We start from the raw sequence: 26,213 nt of genomic DNA on the forward strand, positions 1-26,213 counted from the left end.
CTGGCTCGACTCACTTCACTGTGATTGATTTAATAAATGCATTTTTCTCAGTCCCCTTACAACCCGATTCTCAGTACCTCACAGCGTTTACGTATTGTGTTCAGAGATTTGAGTACACGAGGTTGCTCCTGGGGTACTGTGAATCTTCAAGTGTTTTCAACAGGGTCGTTCAAATGGATCTGGGGAATGTGCATGTGTCCAGTACAGTAATTTAGTACATGGAGGATATGCTACTCTTTAGCAATTCTGAAGAGCAGTGTCGAAGATATTTAATAACGCTCCTCACCCTGCTTGCGGAGAAGGGATACAAAGTAGACAATTAAAAATTGCAGTACTGCCCGACAGAGGTAGTATGTTTGGAGCAAGTGATATCGCCCAGAGGAAGGAAGGTAATGCCAGAGAGAGCCACTGCAGTTCAGAATACGCCTCAGCCAGTCACAGTGAAACAAATGCAGCAGTTTTTGGGATTCTGTAATTATTGTAGATCTTGGATCTTTGACTACTCTAGTTACGTGAAGCCCTTACTGCAGGGATTTAAGGAAGTGCAGCAGGTGAAGGGTCCGATAGAAAGGTCTGAGGAAGTCGTAACTTTCTTCCAGGAACTCAAGACAGTGATCAGCAATGCTCTGGTCTTGGCGACTCTGAATGAGAAACCATTTTATTTTTTTTCTCACTCGAACAGGCAGGTGATGACAACGGTCCTGACACAGCAAACATTGCTAGGCCATAAACCTTTAGCATACTATAGCGGCCTCTGTGACCCAGTGATACAGGGACAGTTCCCTTGTTAGCAAGCTTTAGAGGCAGTAGTTTTTGAAATTCAAAAGTCTTCAACCATTTCCATGGGTTGCCCGGTGACAATGTACGTGAAGCATGCAGTCTTTGCGATCTTGGAAAAGTCAAGTCGACTTTGATGATGCAATGAGTTTTGTGGTATGAGGTTATTTTATCAAATGCATCGATACATTCCATAGAGTGTCATCTAGTCAATCATGCAACATTTGTAGCCAAACCAGTAAAACCTGATGACATTGTCCATGATTGTGCAACATATGAGGAAGAGAAGACAAGTGTTAATGAGGATGCTTTGGAGGGAGGTGAGATACCTTTTGTTGATGGGTCCTCAATAATCAATCAGGACACTGGTGAGAGGCATACAGGTGCGGCCATTGTGGGCCTTGTGCATGGGGAATACTAGGTCAGACCGAAGAAATGGTTGCCTTCGCATTACTCTGTGCAAGGAGCTGAAGTAGTGACACTTATAGAGGCGCTAGAAATTAGTAAGGGGAAGGCGATCACTATTTATTCTGACTCTGTGTATTTAACCTCCACTGTGCATTCAGGGTTGTCAAGGTGGCAGAGAAAAGGGTTTAGAAGATCTGACGGTACCCCCGTGCAGCATGCTACGATGCTATCCAGACTAATCAAAGCGTAAACCCTGTCGTCAGAGGTAGGCATCGTGAAATGTGCTGCGCTCACTAATCGTACTAACCCAATAGCACTTTGAAATGATTCCACAAACAGGGGAGAGAAAAAAGCTGTATATTTGCCATTTACAGATTCCCAGAAAATTGAAACCTTGTCTCAGCAGGTACAGTTGCTAGTTCGATATACTACAGTCCTGGTGCTTCAAATCATAGAAATGCAAGGAAAAGCACCTAAAGAGGAACAGGAGCTTTGGGCAAAGAGAGGATGTGTCTTCTCGGCCACGGATCTGCTGTGGAGACAGGAGCTGACGGGGAAGGTAGTAATGACTATATAACTGCTACTATATTACCCGTAGCACACTTCTCGATGACAAATTGCAGCAGAGCTACAGGAGGAATGATTTATACCAAACCTCCAAGAACAACTAAGTAAATTCATGGGAAACTGTATAGTTTGTAGGGAATTCAATCCTGGAAACACCATGGGATTAGTAAGGGGAGTTTTGCCTAGGCCCACTGGGCCATTTCGGGAACTCAATATAGATGTTGATATGCTTGTGAAATTTAATAACTACGGGTACGTTATAGTCATAGTTTGTCCAATCTCCCAGTGGCTTGAGGTTGGTCCTTGCGTACACCCTGATGCTAAGTCTGCAGTAACATTTCTGGTGAGGGAGGTATTTCCACATTTCCACTGTGGGGAATTTGTGAGTGCCTGAAATCCGACACTGGGACAGACTTTTCTAATGTCTTGTTCTCAGAAATCACTTTGCTCTTGAGAAACAAGCACAAGTTGATTTCAGTGTGCCATCCGCAGGCCCCAGGATCATGGATTGGTTGAATAGGGTCCTTGAGGTCCAGTTGGCAAAGATGTGTAATGATTTAAGTAAATCGTGTTTGTACTGTCTTCCTTTGGTGTTATTTTATTTGAGGAATCAGCCAGGGAATGAGCACCACCTCAGCCCTCACAAGATTGTGGCAGGGCGTAGATTACACACACTGCTCTCACCTGCACTCACTGCATCAGATGCATATAAGACCGCAGAGGTCCAGGGTGATGAGTTTAGGAAGTACCTTTATTTATTTATTGTGCATTTGTAAGGCGCTTATACATCAAGAAATTGTGTTTCAAAGCGCCCACAGGGCAAAGGGGAGGGAACATAGGAACAAAGGCAAAAGACTAAACAGATGATCAGGGAAGGGGCTGTCCTACTAGGCCTTGTGAGCATACAGAATGTGCAATTGCAGGGAGAGAGAGAGGGTCAGGGAAGGGGTAAGTGCTAGGAGTTCTACAGAGGGAAGTGCAAGGAGTCAATTGTGGGCAACAGGAAGTGCCTGGCAGAGATCGTTTGGTATAGAGTGATCACCTGCCATTAATAAATGCACTCCTGTGAAAACACAAGCCAGTGGGTGCCTGAAGAAAAGTGCTGGTATGGTGCGACTGGTGGGAAGGCCAGGACCCAGAAGGACACATAAGGTCCCAGGCCACCAATCTCAACGACTGTGGGGTATTAACAGGGGACTGAGAGGGGAATGAGAGGGGGAAGAAGGAGGTGAAGAGGAAAGTCTTGAGGAACTTCCAGAATTTTAGGTGATCCGGCTCAAGACAGAGAGGACGGGGTGGCTGTTCCAGAGGAGGGAGCCAGCTAAGGAGCGAGATCTGTCACCAGCTCGCTGCTTAGAAAGCACCTGACATGCAGAGAGTTGGAGCCAGAGGAGCGTAAGGATCTGGAAGGAAAGTATTTGGTGAGATCAAGTTGTAGGATGATGCAGAGGGATTTAAATTTGATCCTTGCCGCAACCAGGAGCCAGTGTAGGGATTTTAGGGCTGGAGCGATACAGTGCCTGGGCTTCAGACCAAGGATAAGTCTTGCAGCCCTATTCTGGACAAGCTGGAGGGGGCGGAGAAAGGAAGAGGGTAGATTAAGGAAGAGTGTTGCAGCAGTGAAGCCTAGAGAGTAGCAGAGCTCTAGAGACATTGAGCTTCTGGGGAAAAGTGAGGAAAGGAAGAATACCTCAGAGGAGGTGGAATTGAAAATGGGCCTTATTGGCAAGGTCCAAGATGTGAGGGAGAAAAGAGGGCGAGGAGTCGAAGATGACTGAATGGTTTCTGGCTTCAGATGCAGGAAAAGGGGGAGAGCACATAGAGGGTGGCCATGGTGAAGGGGGGGAAAGAGGGAGCAGGAGTTCCAATAGGAAGGATCTCAGTCTTGCTGGCATTGAGGCAGTGATCTTTGGAGGCACACCAGGACTGGATAGCAGATAGGCAGTCAGGAATGGTAGAGGAAGAAGGGCCGCATCAGAGGGAAGTTTGAAGTAGAGTTGGGTGTCATCTGCATAACACTGGAAGTGAGGGGAGAAAGTGGAGATAAGGTGAGCAAGCGGAGCAAGATAGATGTTAAAGAGCCAGGTTGAGAGGTTAGAGCCCTGGGGAATGCCACATGTGGAGATAGAGGTGGGAGAGGAGAAAGAGCCCAGGATGACCTGGGAGGGGCAGACAGTGAGGAAGGAGGTCAATCAGTCCAGTGCCCGCTCTGAGATACCAAGGGTATCATGCAGCTGTTTTATGAGGATTGAATTGTTGACCAATTAAAATGCAGAGGAAAGACCAAGTAGAATGAGGACAGCGGGAGAGTTAGTGTCAAGAGATGCAAGTAGTTCTTCACGGGTGTTCAGAAAAGCAGTTTCCATGCCTCTGGATGCTCGGAATCCAGATTCATGGTCATGTAGGCAACCAACGAGCTCAGTATGCTGGGTAAATTGGGGGTAGACCAGCTTTTCAAGGAGTTTCCCAAATAAGGGATTGATAGAGATGGGGCAGTAGTTAGCCAGACACAAGTGACTGGCAGATATCTTTTCAGGAGGGGGCGCACAACAGAGTGCTTGAGGGAAGAGGAGAAAGACCCAGTGGCAAGAGGGTGATAGCAGAAGTCAGCAAGTACAGGGGCAAGGGAGCCGATGTTGTCCTTAATGGTTCTGGAAGAACAAGGGGGAGACCTGTTTGGAGGAGACCTTCATAGAGTGGACAACCCTAGTGATCTCGTCCGATGTAATAGGAGAGAAGGAGGATAGAAAGGCTGAGGGAGGTTTGGAGGCAAGGGTTTGGGAGGCTAGGGTTTTAACCAAAAGTGTCATAATGATATCTTCACAGGTTACGTCTTCTCACCAACAGCCTTCAGGAGAAAGCAGCAAGGAAACCGACGTTTGGCACAAGCCATTATTACTCCTCGGGGACTGGAATTATATCTGAACCTTCATACAACGCTGGAATGATCAGCGTTTCCATGGGCTGCACTGTGATTTATGCAACTCTAACTGCTGTGAAGGTCGAGGGCAACAAGAGCTGGATCCACATCAGTGACATACGAAGGTTCACTGGTACCCCTCCATCGGTACAGGAGCAGGCTTAAAGTTAAGTATGCCCTAGGAATTCGCAGTTCATTCCAGTGGAAAAGTGGGTTGCGATATAAAACGAGGAACTGACATTTATTTTCGAAAATGTATATTTGGAGAATTGTTTATATGTATTTTTTTTTCTTTTGTCATATTGTTCAAGGGTGACAAACAGTATGGATGTGAATGGTTTAAATGTATCTAGTCTCAGAGAATTTGAGGTCATATTATTAAGATCAAAAATAAATGTTGCTGCTGATTTCCTGAACAATAAGGATGAAAATGTAGACCCAATAGTAGATGAACATGGCGTTGCAACAGATAATGTATGGTATAGCCACATGAGGAGAGTTGGGAGAGAGCTGTCTGTGGAATTTTTCTAATCTGCTCTCATCCCCCATGCTTTTGGTGTCCCTGGGGCGTTTATCCCAGATGATATAGAGTTAGCAGGCACACTGTGTCTAGTGCATCTAGCTTTGTGCAGAGTCCGAGGGCAGTTCCAAGGGCAATCACTCAAGGTTTCCATTGTACCGGCTGTCAAAGAATATTTAGTTAGAGATTGTAAAGAGCAAATGACGGTTTGGTGTACACAAAGAGTCCAATTGAGTTTAAAAGGGGCTATTATCATTAATAACCGATGGGAGCAAGTGGTAAAGAATTGCAGAGATCGAGGGATGAGGGGATTCTCAGACGAAGAGGTGGCACGTGTAAACCAAGAATATCTCAATGTGTGGCAGAAACATTTACAACATTTGACATGACTAAAGGAGCCTGAAAAACCTGTGATGATACAGACACTTAACCATTGTTGTCTGTGTTTTAAGGGCAATGGCACAGTGCCTGTTGGCACAAATGGAAACTGCAGCTGCACGCTTCTCCAACCTGGCTGGAGGTATAGCTACACCTCTGGACATTTTTGGGACTTGTGGATTGTAAGCGTACAGGCAGTTGCCTCCACCCTGGTGAGGTGTGTGCAGTTTTACCATGTCACATGTGCCTCTCCTTGTCATTCCTGAGGAACATTTGATCCTTGCCTGCCCAATGCTCAAAGCCACATCTGTGCCCCCTTTTGTCCCCTGTGCCCTTTGCGTCCCTTTTATCATCATACATGGACATAATAATGAAAGGAGGCACTATTGTGATGGACCAAGTAGTTCAATTATCTCTCTGCAGCATTATTACAAGATTTAATGAACATTCTTGAACAGTATCGGCTGCTTAGATGCACAAAGACATTCTTCTCATCTGTACTGCCACCTGGCGTCCAAGCCGCGTCAAATGCCAAGTAGCTCCTGGTGACCCTGTATGAACTGCTACTGTTTGTCAAATCGTCCAAATCAGCTTTCATTGCCATCAAGGACGAACTGCGCACCCTGAGGCTATGGTCTTGCAAAATCGGTATATCCTCGACCTCCTAACAGCTATGGAAGGAGGAGTCTGCCAGAAAATACAGAGCATGTACTGCATGTTTGTGCCTTCAAATGATTTGGATAATGGGTCCCTGACCCAGACTGTTGCCGCCTTGTATAAGCTCAGAGTAGTCATGGAGAACGATGCAGGAATCATGAATGTCCCGTGGTTGGACTCTCTTTCTTCTTGGGTGAGCCTAGCCGTTAGAATTCTGTTGCCTATTTTGGTCTTTTTTCTTATTATCTTTTGCTCTTGTCAAATGCTCTTATGATGCTGTTCTGCCCAGGTACCGAAAGCAGCTCCTGTGATGACTGTGACCCTGTCCAAAGCTAGAACCACTACCATTTCATATCACATGGGTATTCAGACTGAAGCTGTCTTGTGTCCTCCACCAATTGGGATGATTGTGTGGAGCAGCAGGTAGATTGCGGAAATAGTGGGGGAACAAGTTGGTTTTGTCTAGCAGAGGAGTATTCCCATTTCGGGACCAACATGTTAAATTATTGTAGGGTTTCCCCGAGAAGATGTTTTAAAGAACAAGAATATGATTTATTAGTTAAAGTATTAACTTAAGGATGGAATGTTGGGGTGGCCAGGAAAGGTCCCAGTGATGAAGAGGGGTTCATGTTGCACACACCGGAGTTGTGACTGGGAGTGCACTGAAATTGGCGCAATGTTGCAATTTCATATGTATCCAGTGTTGTTAAATGTGAATGGGATGTGTTGCTTCAAGTGTTACTTTGTGTTCAAATTGATACATATTAGATTTGCATGCACATAGAAAGATAAATGCCAAAATCAGAAACTGTAATATAAACACAATTCAGATATGGTGTGCTACGAAGGGCCTACAAGGGGACTAATCGGGGAGAACCCACTGTAAAGAAGAGACAATAGTCATTAAACATGTATGCACACTGATAGACATACAAAGGACATTTATAAATCTACATGTAGTGTACTTTCTTTATAAATGTATTAATCTTTGCAGCCAGGATTTCGCAAGGTGAATTCTGAGAGTATGGGAACAACTAGTTTTGCTGGATTGGAGGCCAGAGGAGAAGGAATGATTAACTGAGCAGATGGTCAGACGACAAACTGGCCAGGAGCTTTATGGCCTGGTAGTTTCGCAGAAGGCAAATGTAATCTCTTTTAAGTACATGAGAGCTTGCAGAGGGGTCTGCCCATTTGTTTTGACCAACAATAAACATGGGGTGAAGCGACGCTCGATGCCAGAGTGAATGATACTCCCTGTGTTTCGATTGTTTTCTCAGGATGTGGCCTGAGGCCATGAGTGTTGAATTGGTAGTCGTATGAATTAGAATGTTCTAATGACGCAAGTAAGCTGGGGTGGGTGAGATGGCTATTGGCAGTTCAACAGGAACCTGTTTATGCTGCGCTTCCTCATGTTGTTTGAAGTACCTGTGCAAACCATGTCCAATTACATTTAGGGTTAAGAGGTCTCAGACCAGCTGCGACGTGTAATTAATTATGTGTGTATGTGTGTATGTGTGTATGTGAATGTGTAACTGTATGATGATGTCATGGCCTACCACCGACAAATCCTAAAAAGGGGTGTGCTATGAATATGATCTGAAGATGGTAGTTAGGATAGCTGCAACCAATGGGAATGGGAGAATTGGAGAAAGATTGGAATTCATTTGTATCAGTCTTGTCCAATCACATGTGAGGGCTGGATTGTAATAAATTATATTGGAGGGTTTTATCTGTTGCAAAACGTTATATAATGTATCACCTTATGTGGGTCGGAGAGGTTAGTTTGACTCTACAGCGTCATCTAGCTCCTCCATGGACGATTTACAATAATCTTGCTTTACGTACAAAATGTGCACTCGCTTCTTACGTGATGGGCCCGCTTTGGGTTAAGGTGCTTAGGTGCCCATCCCCACAAGCCCAAGGGTAGAGACTAACCTTCACCTCTCTTGGAGCCTCTCATTGTTCAGGTGGTTAAAGTGGTTTTCTACCATTTCTCTATATACTGAACAGGCGTTCAGTGTGCAGCCTTCGGATAATGTGGACGTAGTGATGCCCAGCCACACGGTTTGCTGACTAATGGAATGCTGTAGACACCCCTGGGGATTATTTTGAAGATCCTGATATGATGCTATTAGCGCAGTACTAACACACATCAAGAATGTAACTAATCGACATGAAGAGTTGACTAGCAACTATGGTCTACAACCCACCGACTCTGAATTGGGTGCAGGGATTAACAGATGTGCTGTAACCTGCGGGGCCCCACTTGAATGCAAGATTAGGCCTCTGTAACTGATGTTAATGAGGGTTGAGCATCCATTCCCACGCTGACACTATCCCAAAAATGTGTGTATTGGTGCATCACCAGCTCAATAATGGTTTCTGATGAAGAGGATCTGCCTCGAAACGCGTAAAGCCTCACTGTATTGAATCCGTGGAATGTATTTTTGCTCGCCACCATATTTGTTCATGCATATGTAATTAAAAATACTTGCTAATTTTAAACACAGTCTGTGTTTCTAGAACTTTTTTGCTTTAAGAATGTGTTTCCTATGAACCATGTTTTTGGAAATTCAGCTTACTAACTTGAATGTAATATTATTGATGTCTAATTACCACCTCTTTGGTGGATTATAGATAGAGTGCAAGGGACGGGAGGGCTCCTACATTGGATCCTCTTTTTTTCCTCCATCTATAGTTAACAGTCCCGCAGAACTCATGCTGTTATCGCTCTTGTTTTAGCCTGTATGGATTATACAAATGCAATGTACCTAGGCTCTCTTTCATTTGCCTTAAAGGACCTCAACACCTGCAAAATTTTGCAAACCACTTATTAACAAAGACCCCTCAAAGAGAACATATTTCCCCAGTGATCAGATTACTGATCTGGCTCGCCATGGGCACGTAAGGTATTTTTCGGGCTATTGATCTTTTTTTCTCTCTTCCCATTTTTCCATTCACCGAATGACCCACTGCTGTCAAGAAGCCACTTGTGGCCAACCTAGAGTTTGAAAATATATGGTAACTTAACAACATATGCCTAGAACTGTCTCACTTATATAGGTGAAGGCCTCATATGCCAAGTGCAGTCTTAAAGGCACTGGACCCACCCCATGTTATGCCCAGTAAAGCCTCCGATATCAGATATAGTCATCATATGTTTTGTACAGCTTCACATGCACAAGTCCTCTAATCATATTCCAAGACCAGCCAAAATCCCCAGTCATGCCATCTTATTCTAGTTACTTATGTCATATGCCAGGGCTTTCCATCATATGAAAAGTACATCCTGGCATGCCCAGTTGCAGAGAGTAGCTTGTGCGCCTCACAATTGCTGTGCGTCTACTCCTCCGCCACCCACCCCCTTTCCCCACTGTACCAAGTCATTTATTGGTGATGCAGTGATGGTGAGAAGAGGAGGTTGAACAACTAGCCTTCCCTAGGCCCATCATCCGCAAGTAGGATGTGCTAAGGGGCTAAGAGAGGGACAAGAAGTGGTAACTGAAAACCTCCCGGACACTCGGAACTTGTGAATTGAACTGTGATCCAACACCCCAGGTTGTTAGTGGGTGATGGAGGGGAGGGGGTAAGAGTGAGGTAAGGGAGGTAGGGGTGGGAGGGGGGAGGGGTCAGGGGTTCTACACACAGAAGGACGATCCAGAGTTTGGGAAGGGCAGACTGAGGAAGGTGGTGATGGCAGCAGGGTAGGCCACTACATAGCCGGAACAGCGGGCAATCACTTCCCATATTGAAATGGCACAGTTTACTGTAGTCTCCCTGAACACACAGGGACTGAATTCACCAATGAAATGCCGGGCAATTCTGGACAGGCTAAGGGCAATGCAGGCGACGATCGGGATCCTACAGGAGACACATCTCCTCCCCAAAGACGAGAAGAGGATGGCCCACCGCGCCTTCCCTCAGCAATACTATGCATCTAGCGGGGGGAAAAAGAGGGGAGTCGCTATTTTGATCGGGCAATCAATAGAATTAAAAAAACAACAGCTCCGCAGGGATAGAGAAGGGAGATACCTCGGGCTTAAAGGGAAAATAAAGGGTAGCATATACACAAGTCATGCCCTATATGCCCCAACGAACGGCAAGACGTGTTTATTGCAGGCATTTTGGAAATATTTGGCAGCTGGTGCGAGGGCCAACTGATTATAGGTGGGGACTTTAATTGTGTCATGGACCCGATGTTGGATAAAACACTCCCTCCCACGGCGTTCCATGTAATAATGTCCCCTCAAAGATAACGCCATGCATAATAATCGCCGAAAAATTGCTGTTTTTTGTGGAGACATTATTACATGGAACTTGCGGGGGACACCCTTGCAACCCCCAAACCCTTTTTTATTTTTCATGAGGAGTGGGGGACACCCCTGCAACCCCTGCTGCCCCTGTCCATATATATATGGTCACCTATATAATGTAACCACAACCTTTTCCCAGCAACATTATATACGGCGACCATATATATATATAGGGATATTATTATCTGATACCTCCCACGGCCGTGGATCAGAAAAATAGGCAAGCATTGGGACGCTTCTTTAGGGAACTGGGAGTAATAGAAACATGGTGGTTCTTCCAAGGGGAGAATAGAGAATACACTCACTATTCGGCCGTCCATCTCGGCTACTCCAGAATAGATATGATCCTGGTCTCTGCTACCTTGGTCCCCCAAATAACAAACGTAGAGATAGGAGTGTAATATTTCTCAGACCATGCAGCGGTGTTGGTTGGTATCGAGTGGGGTGGGGGGTAGTAAGCAAAAGCCTGCCTGGAGACTAAATGATCTACTCCTGAAAGACATAGCACTCAGAGCCCACATGGAGAGCTCCATCAATAACTTCTTAAAGGAGAATGATAATGGGTAAACAGGCTCGGGGTGGTCTGGGACGCTGGGAAGGCGGTAGTTAGGGGAGAGTTTATATCACAGGTGGCGCACACGAAAGTACGAAAAAGTACGGCTGTTGGCTGGAAGCACTACCTTGGACTTGCCTGCCGTCCCAGACTTGAAAGGATTTCCATTGCCGTGCGGTGAGAGTAACGCCGAGCGGACGTCCCCTTGATGAACACGGAAGCTGCCTGACTTCCCATTTGACTGATGTAAATATTGTAATTGACTCGGTGTAATCACGTTCATTGAAATCCTGTTTATTGTTGACTCGGTGTAATCAAGTTTGGTTCTCAATCAACCCTTTCTTGTATACACCTAACGCTGCCCCTTTTACTTATTTTCAGCCTATACTGATTGGGCCATTGCGGCAAAAGCCCGCCTCTGACTCCGCCCCCTCCACTTTCAAAATCTGTGTGTGTAGCGCACACGCGCGCGCACACGAAAGTACGAAAAAATACGGCTGTTGGCTGCGTTGCGCAGTGCGCAGACTTAAAACTAAGGTATGGTTAGACTCTTTGAGCCCTTCTTTTGAACAAGGCACTTAGGCATGCTAAGAGCTTAGCCTGTATTGTTATTGAGCAATCTGGCCCTGAGAAGTGCTATTTTAGGCATAATAAACTGTTTTGGTGTGTGCATCCTAAAGGGTAGAAATTATTTTGCCTAATTTGAGTGATTTGAGTAATGAAAAGAAAGCTTGCTGGTGGTAAACGTTACGCAGCAATGGCGACTAACATTAAAACTCGGGGAATGAGCATAGCACATGCTAATGCGCTAGCACTCCCTGTATCCTCTGATTCTGATGAGGACTTGATTGTATGTGCGCAAAATGAATCTGCAAAAAATGATGTTGGAAAGGCAAGAAGATGATATCTCTGCCTCCTGACAGTCTCTATTCAATGAGGAACTGAGATTGGAAGGAGGAGTTGAGAGGGAAACGGGTGGGAATGATCCTATTGAAGAAACACAAAGCCAGATTGCTGTATCTCCTATGGACACACCGCCTATTTTTGCCTCAGGTGAAATAACTATGTTAGGATTATCTGAGCATCTTGAATCATCCACACAATGTTCTAATTCAAGATGCAACTTAGTGAATCCAGCTGAGGTCATGAGTGAAATCAGGAGGATTGGTATGCCTTGGAATATTGAGGGAACCGAGGGTATACAAGGTAACATATTAAAAGAAGTAAAATCGCAGACCTGTATTTTGAAAGAAATGTTGCTAGCCATGATAGCATTCCCTGAAATGTTAGCTGAAAATATGGCAAAGATGTATGTACCAACAGGTGAGTGTATCCCTAATAAGCTAATTGCTACCGCAGATAATGGGCTACTAGTACCTGGTGATCAGCAATTGCTTATACCTAGGAGCGAGATGGAAGTTAAGGACCACAGTATTATTGATGTAACCAACACCGTGATTACCAATAGCCATGTGGAAGACTTACAAATTCCAACTGTAGCTAATGGACCGATCAAGGTCTCAGAAATATTTAACATTAAGTTATCTAAAAAAAAAAAGAAGAAAAAAAATAGGCAAAAACAGGTGCGTGCTCAAAAGGCATTGAACGCATCGGCCCTCATTACGACCCAGGCGGTAAGGGGTTTACGCCAGCGTAAACATCGCCGACCCTTACCGCCTGAGTACGAGATCCCTTAGCGCCATGGCGGATCTAACACCTGCTTTTAGCAGGTGTAAAAATCCATGGCGCTAAGGGACCTTGATGTTAATTACGCCACCGTAATTTACGGTGGCGAAATTAACGCCTTCCCCACTCCCATTATACCCTATGGGGCAAAAATGGGAATGGGGAAGGGTAAATGGGGATTGGGGACTTACCGCCCCGCCAAGGTCGGAATGGGGCGGTAAGTCCGCCAACCCCCATGGCGGAGTTGGCAACTTAGCGCCATGGTCCATGGTGCCAATAGCGCCATGGACCTCCGCCAAGGTCGTAATGAGGCCCATCATCTTTAAAGTTCCTAAGAGACATTAACATACGCGACCCAGATGTGATGATCGTAGAGAAAAAGGATACACCACAGTCTAAGGCTGGGTCTGAGGCGCAAACTGTTAAGCCTGTACCGTATACCGGCATTGGAATTGGACCAAATGTGACAGGGTATGATGGTACAGTTAAAGAAATAAATGTGACCGGATACTCCGACGCTGTAAATAAACTTTCAGATGCTATGAAAAACAAAATTGTTACCAATAGAATTGATACTAACATAAAAAATATTGAGCTGGGGATGCTCGACATTTTTGATTTATTTAAGAACCCTGATGCTCCGATGAGAATAATGATACCTCCTAGAGATGGGAATGGGGTTCAAAAGACCTATGTGGACAATGAGAGCATCAGAAAGGCGAATCAAATACATGTGGAGTCCTCGAGTTCTGCACAAGAAGTTATGAATGAAAAGAGATGTACTAATGGTACAAATAAAGTAGTCATAGACAAAGCACAGGCATGTACGAGTAATGAGGTGCAAGCTAATTTTGCTTAATAACCCTGTACGTACTGAAATGCCCAATATACCACAATCGATTACAAAAAAGATCATTCATCACTCAATAAGGATGATTCTCGTGATGGAGACCGTCCTTTGACTGATGAACATGTAAGAACATTAATAAAGGAAATATTGATGAATAATTTAGGGAGGACGCCTCCTACAGAAACCACAACTATTGGAAACATCATGCCGAATGATAATAGTCACTGCGATCCTGGCAAAAGCTCTGGCCTAAATGCAAAATACGAACCTAGAGTCCAGGCGAGTGATAACATTCAATTTGGTGATATTGTGAGAAATCGTGAGGCACCTCAGGATACCTCGTATGCCCACAGATCTCAAGAGCTTTCATACGAGAAAGGGAATAAACAGTTTAGTAACCATAATGAAAAAGTCAGGAGACCGCACTGGCCTAATGAACCAAGCTTGATTTTATACTATGTGTTTGAGGATGGTTATTCCCCAATCCTAAACAGACCATACATTCTGAGTCTATTTCGTGACATACAAGAGCTAGCCCTCATATCATCCTGTGGCATCCAACTAGGGGACTATATCCACCCATTTAGGATGGATTTTGTACGATTGGTGATTACCTCCCCAATCGTGCGTGCTATGATCCTGAAGGAAGCTGGGGCTCTGCAGAAGAGGGGTTTCGATACGTATGAGTTTGTGGATCATAGTGATAATGTTTCAATGAGAAATGAGGATCACTTATCTCGAAACAATAGCTTAAGAGAGAATCAACGGGACATGAATCAAGTAGGTGGGGATAACCTAACACCTTGATCGAGACCTTGCACAAAACCCAACAATCAAGAAAGTACCTAGGGGAGCTCAGGAAGATTGGAGCCCAACTTGAGAACCACACTGGGGAACGGGTGGCCCAGTCACTGCTAAACACGAAACAATACTATTACATACATGGGGGCAAGGCAAATAGATTCCTGGCTGCAAAACTAAGAAAACAAAAAACTCGCAAATATATAGCACAGCTAAACGATAAGCAAGGAACTCCACGTACAGCGGAGCATGAGAAATTGGAAATAATGAAGCAATTCCACTAGCAACTTCTACGCAGTGAGAACCTTGACCCAGAGCAGCAGCGCCTCTATATTCGATCTATCCCCCTACCCAGATCACAGAACAGGACAGGTTAATCCTTGGGGGCCCAATTTCGGCACAGGAAGTTAGCGACGCCATCTCAGCATTGCCAGCAAATAAGGCCACTGGCCCGGACGGCCTTGGAAACTGCTATTACAAAACCTTTTGCACGCAACTGCTGGCCCCGTTGACACAGCTCTACAATGTAATCAGAGAAGAGGGGTCGGTAACGACCATATGGGGAGATCCACAACCATATTGCCCCTGATGCTGGGGAAAAATCCTCTCAAGTGCTCCAGCTACCGACCCATCGCATTACTGAACACAGATGCGAAAATCTATGCAAAAATTCTTGCGACCAGACTGATAAAGGTCCTACCGATTATCACACACGATGACCAGGCAGGGTTTATTACAGGAAGACACACACAGGACAATGGGAGAAGGGCAATAGATGTAATAGACATAGGGAGGCGCACACAACAAACGTTTGCAGTGGCAGCCCTGGACGCCAGACGGGCATTTGATAGCTTGGACTGGCGATATCTGAAGTTGGTCCTGGAGAGCTTCGGATGCGGTCAAGATTTCACTAAGATGGTGCTTGCCAACTTTCAGACCCCGTCAACGAGTTTCACAATCGATAGTCAAAGCTCAGAGTACGTCGAGATATGGCGAGGTACGCGACAGGGCTACCGCCTCTCCCCTCCGATCTTTGCGATGGCAATGGAGCCGTGTGCGATTCAGATCAGACAAGATGCGGGGATCAAGAGGGTGGCATGCGGCCAGAAGACCCATAAAATCGCACTGTATCCGGATGATAGCATGCTCTTTATGGGAGATCCGAAGGACACGATACCGAGAGCTATGACAAAGTTGCAGGAATTCGGAAAGGTCTCAGGGTTTTCTATCAACCTTTCCAATTCTAAGGCTATGAACATTACAGCGAGAGGAGAAGTGATCGAGAACCCGGAGAAGGCATCCCCGGTGAGGGAATCTTTAGAATACCTAGGAATTCATCTAACAAAGGATCTAACTAAGCTGTACAAGACAAATATAGTACCCCTATGGAAACAGCTGCAGGAAGACATGCACAGATGGGGAACTTCAAAAAGCAATATTCAATTTTATATGGCAAGGCAAGAAACCTAGTGTCCAAAAACGCCCTCTGATGCGCCCTCCACTCCTCGGAGGCATGGGAGTCCCAGAGGTGGATAGATACATAATGGCAGCACAGTTGGCACCAATGCTGAGATGGCCGAGACAAGAAAACCTCAAAGGGTGGTCTCGGATTGAAAAGACGGCCACGTCAATCCCTCTAAGAACTTTGTTAGGGCTGAAAGCGGAGAGCCGGGAGAAGGGGGGAATCTTCCTGGAAGCAACTAAGATATCCCTGCTAAGCTGGGACAAAGCCCGGAGCTGGAAACACACTCCCCGTGGTCTAGACCCCTGCACACCGCTAATGCACAACCCGGATTTCTCACCGGGTCTCCAGCGAATATTCTGGGAAGGCTGGACGGACGCAGAAGCATTAACCCCAAGGGACATGTATAGGGACGGATCCCCACTGCTCTACATTGACTGCCAACAGAAATTCGGATTAGGGGAAAGGGAGCGCTATAAATATGCACAAATCAGACACTGGATAACCCACCCAGCAGTGAAGAAGGCGGGCACGAAGCAACCATCGGGTCTCGAACTGACCATGCAGGAGGACCTAACAATGAAGGCCGTAGCTAGGCTTTACAGATTGCTATCCAACGCACAACCAACGGATAGTCTGCCATACAAAGCAAACTGGCAAAGAGACATGGAAGAGACACTAACTGAAGAGGAGTGGAATCAAATATGGGCAAGGGCACACGGTACATCCAGATGCACCACTATTAAAGAGTCAGCATACAAATTATGTTTCAGATGGTATATGTCCCCACACCGCCTACAAAAAAATCAATAAGGGCTATCCACCCACATGCTGAAGGAACTGTGGGGAAAGGGGAGATCTATTCCATATGTGGTGGTCATGTCCCAAAGCAGTGGCATTTTGGAAGGAAATACTTGGGCACATAAAAGACATCGTGGGGGTGGAGCTCCCGATGTCCCCGAAAACAATCCTGTTGGGAGCACCTATAGAGGGAGTATATGCAATGTCGGGGGCGAGAGCCGCCTTAATCACTCATCTTTTGTTGGCGGCAAGAATAACCCTCGCACAGAACTGGAAATGTGAAGCAGGTCTGATGACTGCCTGGTGGTGGGTCAAGATCTGGGGAGTGATAGCGATGGAAAAGATATCCGCCCTCAGCACAGGGAAATATTTAAAGTTTCTAACAATCTGGAACCCCTTCCATGAGCTGGTGAGGGACAGAGAAGCCCAGTTCTTCAAACCACGTTTACTTAAGAATACACATGTCATCTGAGCCCCATACCTGGAACAAAGCCCGGCACAACCTTCCAAGAACAAACTCAATAATGACTGAACTCTGGATCTCAAATGTTGGAGTATAAGGGGGCTGAGGGAGGAGAGGTTGGGAGGGGAAAGGGGGTGGGGTGGGGTTAATTTTTGAAAACACTTGGAGGCAAGAGAGACACCACTGAACTGGAAGGGTTGAAAGTAATTTGATCATAGGTGTATTGTCTCTAGTTCACTGAAACCGTTATCTTGATATACAGTTGTCTGCCTTCGATCAATAAATAAAGATATTTAAAAAAAATATTCCAAACTCAAAAATGCTGGTTAATTGTTGTACCCTTCATTTGTGTTTTATCATGTTTTCGGCAGCAGCTTCGTTAAATTGCGATTAACTTGCTATTTAACTAAACTGCTGCCGAGACTTGGGGCCCAATTCTCATTACGGTGCGGTGAGCATTCTGAATAACATGTTTCACTGCGCCTTTTCCTGGTGCCAGGCTCCACGCTTATTCTGAAGTGGGCCTGGGCGTCCACGCAATTCGCCTCTTTTCATAGAAAAGAGGCGGAATGCAAGTCTCGGCCGCATTTTCGTTAAATAGCATGAAAATCGTAATTTACCGAAATGCTGCTGGGAACACCTGCTGGAATCAGTTAGCTCTGTCTTTCAAGTCTGGAAACCACCGGTCTGCTGGGAGAATGCCTGTCCCCCCTACCCTTCCTATCAATAGCCTGGCATACAAGTACCAAATCCACATCCACATTTTAATTGCCTGAAAATGAAATGATTTAAGTCACCAGGCACAGGTTAGGTGCACATAAAGCAGCACCTATCTCTACTTTGTTCTGCACTAGTTCAGTGTCATTTGGCCTCCACACCACTGCATTTTCAATAGGACCGTGCCATTCTGGTGTCACTCCTCCACAACAGCAAAACTGCAGAAAGTGGACCACCACCAAGGAGGTGCCGTAGTTCTACGATAATTTTACAGCATTGCTAATGTGGAGGAGTGACACCAGAATAACCATGCTTAATTGCGTTTTCCGAAATCGCTGCTTGCCAGGCTATTTTTCAGTCAGTCCTAGCAACCGACGCACAGGATCAGAAAGTGGCACTTTCGGAAAAATCCAACAACATGAGAATAGGTGTTAATTTCCGAAAGTTTAGTTAAGCCTCAAAACGACTTTTACGGTAATTAACACCTGGTTCAGAATCAGGCCCTTGCAATCCGCCCGTTCTGTATGAAAACAGGCGGATTGCAGGCAGGGCACTTTTGTGCACTGCGCTGACGCACAGGCCCACTTCAGAATTAGCGTGGTGCCTAGGCATCAGGAAAAGGCACAGTGAATCGTGCTGTTTAGCACACTCACTGTGCTTGGTTCAGAATCGGGCCCTGAGGCGTTCTATCATAATTTTAAAATGAATGCAGATGTGACAAGTGGGAAAAAAAACAATTGTCCCCACTGTATTCCCCGTTATTAATTGGAGAATTTCAGGAAGCCTTTCAGGTGTTGAACGCTAATGGCCAGACCGAATATCACACACTATGGAACAACAATCTTGGAAGGTTGGCCCACAATACCGGATGCCATATATGATATGATGTGGCATTTATAACGCGCCTGTACGCAAGTGTTCCTAGGCGCGACAAAACAAGGAGGGGGAAACAAAGGGAGGACAAAATAACAATCTTACTAGGCCTTGTGTCAATCAGTACGTGCAAGTGCGGGGAATAGGAAAGGGGAGAAGTGCTAGGAGTGAGGGGAAGGGCGAAGTGCAGTTAACTCACAAGTGCAGCCAGCGGGTGGCTTATAAGTGCAGAGAGAAGGGACTGTAGGGTTGCAGATACAGACCCTTAAGTGCTGAGCAGCCCAGAGTCAGTGCAAGGGTAACTAGAGATGCAGGAGCCTGGGCCCGAGTTTCAGAAGGTGACCAGTGTGCAGAGCAGTTGGGTGCATGAGCAGAGGAGAGCAAGAGAGAAAGTAGAAGCGAAAAGGAAGGTCTTGAGTTGCTTCTGGAACCAGAGGTGGTTCTGCTCAAGTTTGCGAAAGGCAGGGAGGCTATTCCAGAGGGAGGCCCCAGCCGAGGAGATAGCTCTGCCCCCAACTCTCTGCTTGGAGAAGCATCTGACCCTCAGAGAGTTGGAGGTGGATGAGCGGAGAGCTGGAGAATGAAGATGTTTTAGGAAAGAAAGTTGGAGGTAGAGCGGTCTCAGGCCCCAGAAAGCCTTGTGGATGATGCAGAGGGTCTTGATCTTGATCCTTGCAGTCACAGGGAGCCAGTGAAGAGATTTCAGAGCTGGAGAGATAATATCCCTGGGTTTGAGGCCAAGGACAAGTCTTTCAGTCCTGTTCTGGATACGTTGTAAAGGTTGAACAGTAGAGGCAGGAAGATTTAGAAAGAGGCTGTTGCAATAGTCCAGCCTAGAGAGGACTAGAGCTCTGGAGACAGTGAGCTTCTGGGGGAAGGTGAGAAAATGAAGAATACCTCTGAGAAGGTGCAGCTCATAGTTTGACATCTTAGAGACGTCAGAGATGTGAGGAGAGAAGGAGTGGGGGGAGTTGAAGATGATAACAAGGTTCTTAGCCTCACAGGAAGGAGCAGGTAGAGGGCCCGGAAGGGTGGGCAGAGAAAGAGGGAGCGAGTGTCCCAATGAGGAGCATCTCAGGCTTACTGGCATTAAGGGAGCGACCATTGGCGGCACACCATTCCTGAATTGTGGCCAGACAGTCAGAGCCAAAGGTGGCTGAGGGGAGCCTGAAAGAGAGCGGAGTGTCATCCGCATAATATTGAAAATTGGAGCAGAAAGTAATGATGCAGTGGGAAAGAGGTGCCAGGTAGTGTTTGAAGAGCCAGTGAGAGAGGTTAGACCCGTGGTGAACACCACAAGTAGAGTGAGAGATAGAAGAAAGAAAAGACCCCCGTTGGTCCTGAGAGAATCGGTTGGTGAGAAATGAGGTCTGGCAAGCCAGGGCCTGATCAGTGAAACCAGGTTATCATGGAGGCGATTGAGCAGGATGACATGGTTGCCCATGTCAAAAGCAGAGGAGAATGAGGACAGAAGGGAGATTAGAGTCAAGATTGGAGAGCAAGTTTTTATGGGTATTCAGGAGAGCCATTTCCGTGCTTCCAGCAGCTCGGAAGCCATAGTGGTGGTCATGGAGGCAACCAAAAGATGCAGCATGCATATTAAGCTGGGAGATGGCTAGCTTTTCCAAGAGTTTGCCCGGGAAAGGAGGGATGGAGATGGGTGAAAGTTAACCGGAGAGGAAGGATCGGACAAGGGCTTTTTTAGAAGGGGGTGCGCAAGAGAGTGTTTAAGGGGTATGGGAAGTTCGAGTGGCAAAGAGTGATTGCAGAAATCAGCCAAGGCTGCAGCAAGGGTGCCAATGTGGTCCTTGTTGGTTCTTGATGAGCAGGAGAGAACCTGCTTTGATGAGACTTTCATAGATCAGACTTGTCTAGAAACATTGAGAGGGGTGAACAGGGGAAAGGAGGAGAAAAGAGGAGGACAGATGGCCTCAGACAGGCCAGGAGTGGTAGAGGAGGAGAAAGAGGAGGTAGAGGAAGAGAGGGTGGACATGATGTCCTGAGTTTTAGTCGTGAAATGAGGCTGTGCAGCGGGCCAGGGTGGGCCAGGGAGGGAACAGGAGAGGTAGGGACTGAAGGAGGATTGACCAGCTCCTTGCAGATTTTGAAAAGTTCAGCTGAGTTCTTAGATGCCGCAGTGATGCGGTATTGGATGTAGGCTCTCTTCTTTGAGAGGACAGAGCGTGTGTACTGCCTTTGGAGCATGTGGCAGTCCAGTTTGTCAGGAGGTGCACCCGATGCCCTCCACTTCCTCTCTGCTACCCTAAACATGTGTTTAAGGGCAGCCAGGTCGGAATCGTACCAAGTGTTTCACTTGGATTTGGACTTCAAGCAGATCCTCATGAGAGGGGCAAGGGCATCCAGAGTGTTAGAGATAGAGAGATTAAGGTTAGAGAGGGCTATGTCAGGGTGTGAGTCAGCTGAAGGGGCAGGAGGAGGAGAGAAAGTAGCGGCAGAAGCCTCAACTGACACACACTTCATGGGTTGGATGACATGGCAGTGCTGGAGTCGGCTTGACTTTGGCGGGAAGAAAGAGAGAGGTGGGAAGAAAGGAGAAAGTGATCACTCGAAGAGAGAGGAGTGGTGAGAGGGTAAGAGAAGGGGAGGTCTGAGGAGATCAGAACATCCAGGGTGTGCCCTGCACAGTGAGTCGGGCCAGAGGGAAGAATAGAGCGAGAGAGAATTGCAGACATTGCGAAAGAGACCTGAAGAAGGGCTGGTAGCATCCAGATGGATGTTCCGGTCTCCGAGTAGGAGAAGTTGAGAGGTAGAGGCAAGGAACGAGGAGGACAGGTCAGCCCACTCAACGAGGAAGAGGGCGACCTGGCCAGGCGGCCTGTAGATAGTGGCCACAGTGAGAGAGAGGCCAGGAGAGATGGAGAGCCTGCAGACCAGTCATTCAAAGGAGGAGTAGTGCTGCATTAGAATGATAGAAGCAGGAATCCACCCAGGCAAAATAAAAACTACCCCCACCACCGGGACGGTTGGTTCTGGGTTCAGAGAGGATCCTGTAGCCATTGGGAAGGAGAGTGCTGAAACTTGTGACAGAGCTCGCCATGAACCAAGTCTCGGTGAGACCGATTACATCCAAACCAAGCTATTCCAGGAGACGGCAGATGTCAAAGGAGCATTTGACAGCTGAACGAGAGTTGAGAGTAGCGATGTGAAGTAGGTTGCCGCAGTTGAAGGACTTTCGTGGAGGGGTACAGGCCAGAGGTACACCCTGCAGAAGTGTTGTTGGTGCCAGATTATGGGTAGAGGAGGAACGAAGAGAAGGCAGGGTAGTCAGAGAGGAAGAAGAGGGTGCCAGAGGTGTGGCAGAGGAGGGAGGCTACAGGGTGGCCAGAGAAGCAGCATGGTCTGCCAAAGAGGTGGCAGAGGAAGGAGGCGCAGATGAGCCATAGAGGGTAAAAAGGGATAACAGGAGAGGAGAGGAAGTTGATAAGATGCAGGAAGCATCTATCAAAGAGGAGGAGATTGGCCTGAGGGCCTTGGACCAAGATTGTGCCATTTAAGTAGACATTAATGATAGTCTTAGAGGAGTGGAATGGTGCCAGGAAGGCCTCCCACTGGGTGCCACCATTAATGGTAGAAGAGGAAAAAGTACCGAGAACAGAGAACATATTGGGGGTCCATAGGCTTGGGGAGGGAACGACAAAGAGTATGTCAGTAAGGGTCTGTCTGGCGGTAGAACTGGTATAGGTGTCAGCGATAGGGAGGCCTGAGTTGGAGACCAGGATGTCCCTTTTGATCTTCTTCCCGCCAGACTTAGTGGGAGGGATAGGATAGTTGATAGAAAAGCAATTAGAAAAGATAGGTGGGACAGAGAGCACCGAGGGGGCTAGGGAGAGGGGAGCTCAGGCAGGTGTGGCTGGAGGGGAGGTCACGCAGGGGGGGCAGACAGGTGGAAGGCTCATGGGGGGGACGAACGGGAGAAGCACAACAAAGAACAAGAACAACGTGCCTACTAATCAGAGGCAGTACAGAGCCATCAGAAAGAAAAGAGCACAACAGGGAACCTAGAAGTAGAGAATGCAGATGTAGTACAGAGCCAAGGCAAGGAAGAAAGTACAACAGGGAAACTGGAAGTAGAGAATGCAGATGCAATACAGGACCAAAAGCAAAACACAGAGGTCAGTAGGGAACCTAGAAGTGAAGAATGCAGGCAATTGCAATGTGATGCCACAAACAGTGGATAGCAACACAATATCACGAACTGTAGAGAGCGAACACAAAGTCAATACAGTCAACAAGGCACAGAACACAACAGGAACCTAGAAGAAGCATGCAGGCAATGCAAGTAATGCCAGAAAAACAGTGGTACATGAGACAGTGTCAGAATAGTACACAATAGATCGAAGAGGGAAGGGCTGAGATGTGAGAGGAAGGAAGGGAACCGCCGGAGGTGGGGGAGGATGACCCCGAACAGGGCACAGGGACCTACGGTGTGAGGGAGTGCGCACGACTAGAGAAGCAAGGGAGCGCACGCGACCAAGTTGTGGGTGCCAAGTTGTGGGCTAAGTATTTTAGCACAGCACAATACAACACACATAGATTCGACTATGCCAAAAGCGGAAAAAGGCTGGTTCTATAGCAGGTTTTAATGTCTGACACTAATGGGCAGTACATGCTGAAGCGTCTCTAATGAAGCAATCACACTTACTAACAGTAGTAAAACAGCCCCTCCAGGGAAGTGTTTGGTAGCTGTTGGGCACAAAAAAGCACATTGGAACTGGGAAAGTCTTTGGGTTCAGATTAAACTTTAATCTTCTACAGCACATGCTTATCGATATAGTGGAATGAGCTTTTAATGTGATTCTAGACAACGCAATCCCAACTGAGAGGGTTAGTGAGATGGGGACTTTGCGAATCCTAAACTGGCAGTAAGGTGGTGACTGATGCCAATGTGCACTTACTGTATGCTGCTTTCTCACCCGGTCAGCGGGTTGCATGCCCTGAGAGCACTGAGATGGCAGGAGCATTCTAGCTATATCAGCCCACTACCATTCACTCACTGTAACGTGCTGTGCAAACACTCCCTGGAATATCCATGCTTTCTATAGGGACAGTAAGTGAAGGACACATTGCATAAATCTGAGAAAAGCATTGATGTGCTAGCAACACACCCGAAGATGGACATTGGCAGCAACACTTAAAATGCGATATGCACTGTCAAAGAATTATGCATTACAAGGCATGTGGTAGCATGCAAAAGGCCAGGAGCATCTCATTTAACTGAGCTTTCGGCACTTATATAGAATTTGCTTCAGTAGGTCAGTAGACAAGCTCTAATAGTCTCTTGCTTGATGGCGTGTTTATGCAACAACTCAGAATAACCTTTTAAGAGATGGTGTGTTGGGTGTGAAGCTCTCAGTAATCTCTTGATAGGCTGGTGGGTTGATTTTAGCAGCTCTGGAGGATCTGCTCATTGATGGTTTATGGTAGGAAGCATGTCTGTATAGTCTTAATTGAGGGTATCTGGATGGAGAAGATCAGGATAGTCTTTTACTTGATAGTGCGTTGAATGAAGCCGCTCTGGATAGCCTTGGTTGGCAGTACATTGAATGGAAACACTCTGAACCACCTTGATCAATGTTGTATCATATAGAGAAGTATTCATTGGTCTTGATTGATGGAGTATTTCATGGTGAAGCTCTAGATTGCCTCAAACAATTGTACGATGAATGGTGAATCTCTGACTTTTCTCTTGATCATTGGTGCATTAGGTTGAGAAGCTCGAGATAGTCTTGATCGATGATATGTTGAGCAGAAAATCTCTCAAACCATCTCTATCACTGGTGTATTGAATAAGGGAGTTCTGGATATTCTTTCTATTGACTGTGTATTGGACAGAGGAGCGCTTTATGATCTAATTCAATAGTACACTGTATTGATAATATCTATGTAGTTTCTTCATTGATGGTGTGTTGGATGGTGAAACTCTGGATAGGGATCAATGGTATGCTACAGGAACATAATATAGGGAATCGTTTAATGAAGAATAGCGAATTGTATGGAGAAGTATAGGGTAATCTCTTAATCAACTCTGTGTTAAGGGGTTATAAAGTTCTAGCCAGAAATACTGTTCCAATCTCTCTCTTCCTTTTTTGCTCTTGGTTTTAGAGGCTGAGTTGTTTGATAAACATCTACCACATTACATCTCCAGCCAAGCAGTTTCTAATGGTGAGGCCCATACATCACCAACGTAGTTGGCTAAGGCCACACTGTACACAAACGCCACGTTACCTGACGTGTGCATTTTGATATGTCTATAGGAGAATAATAGGGCGATGGAGTGGAGGAGCCATCTACAGGTCAGAATTAGCCTTGATTAAGTAACCATTAAAGGTGATATATGTGTCAAAGTCATCGCTGAAGATGGCATTTTCACGCTCACCCTTGAAGAGACGCACCCACACTTCGTCATTCTCCTTCAGCTGCAGCATGAGGCTCTGACTCTGCATAATGCTGCGGTCACTTGGCTGTGCATATAAGATTACTACCTCCTCCTCATTACGCATCACGTGCATATAGGTCTCCTTCTGGTTCCATGTGTGCACATTGACATTGAAGAAGTAGATGCCCGGCACATAGCAGTAGAACTTCCCAGAGAACATGTTGAAGTGTCCATAGAGATTCACCAGCTCTGTGTCGAAGATAAGCGGCTGATAGTAATCATTGCTATGTAGAGATTTCTTTCGTCCAACTGAGAATGCAGAGTAGAGGTTCTTGCATGCATCTCCGGGCAATCCTAGGTTTCCCTTCTGTCCCTTTGCCCCATTATGGCCGCGGGCCCCTGTGGATCCAGCTTTGCCACTCTTCCCTGGGATGCCGCGATCTCCAATGTCCCCCTTGTCTCCTAATGGCATAAGAAAAGATTATATTACAGATTGACTCAAACAGCATGAAATAGCCATGGTTTCGCACCATTGAGCACTACCAGTGACAGTCATTGAGCACTAGCAGAAACGGCCATGCAATGATCTACATCTACATATGACTGGGTAGACGCAAGATGTACTTCCTTAGAACAGAAGGCTCCAAACTATCAAAGAACCATGGACAAATATGCAAATATGGAAGGAGGACTGCTCAGCCCATCTTGTCTGTCTGTTTTCTAATATGCAGGAAACCACCAGCAGCAAATCCACTTTAGTCTGAACTTTTTCCCTGCTTTCACATAACATTTGTCGCTGCCAAATTCTCTGTCAATGGCCTAGACTTCAAAATTCAAGTCTGAATGCACTAGAACTCAGCACATCTAAGACTGAGATATTCATTCATAAACCCACTATAATGAGACTTTTGTAGTAATACTTTTCGCCCATTTTTGTTGGCACCAACAACCCTCTCTCAAAAAAGAACAGACTGTGGGTCCCCTGTGGAAAGGAACTTTCTATACTCCTTCAGATTAACAAAGTTGTCCACATATGCCACCATCTTCTATTTTGACTCATACAGATTAGC

At 46.3% G+C, this 26,213-nt stretch overlaps 1 protein-coding gene across 3 annotated transcripts in view; it reads right to left on the reverse strand.

Moving 5' to 3' along the window:
• Nucleotides 1-23,489: 23,489 nt before the first annotated feature.
• Nucleotides 23,490-26,213, reverse strand: part of C1QTNF1 (C1q and TNF related 1) — a 229,881-nt gene continuing 227,157 nt past the window's right edge. For all 3 annotated transcript variants that reach the window (XM_069655220.1, XM_069655217.1, XM_069655219.1), the window contains one exon: nt 23,490-25,605. In XM_069655220.1, coding sequence (XP_069511321.1) covers nt 25,055-25,605 — 551 coding nt within the window. In that variant the 3' untranslated portion in view covers nt 23,490-25,054. The remainder of the gene's footprint in view (nt 25,606-26,213) is intronic.

The sequence above is a fragment of the Ambystoma mexicanum genome, chromosome 3q (assembly GCF_040938575.1).
Source record: "Ambystoma mexicanum isolate Mex_15411 chromosome 3q, UKY_AmexF1_1, whole genome shotgun sequence".
NCBI classification, from domain to species: Eukaryota; Metazoa; Chordata; class Amphibia; order Caudata; family Ambystomatidae; genus Ambystoma; species Ambystoma mexicanum.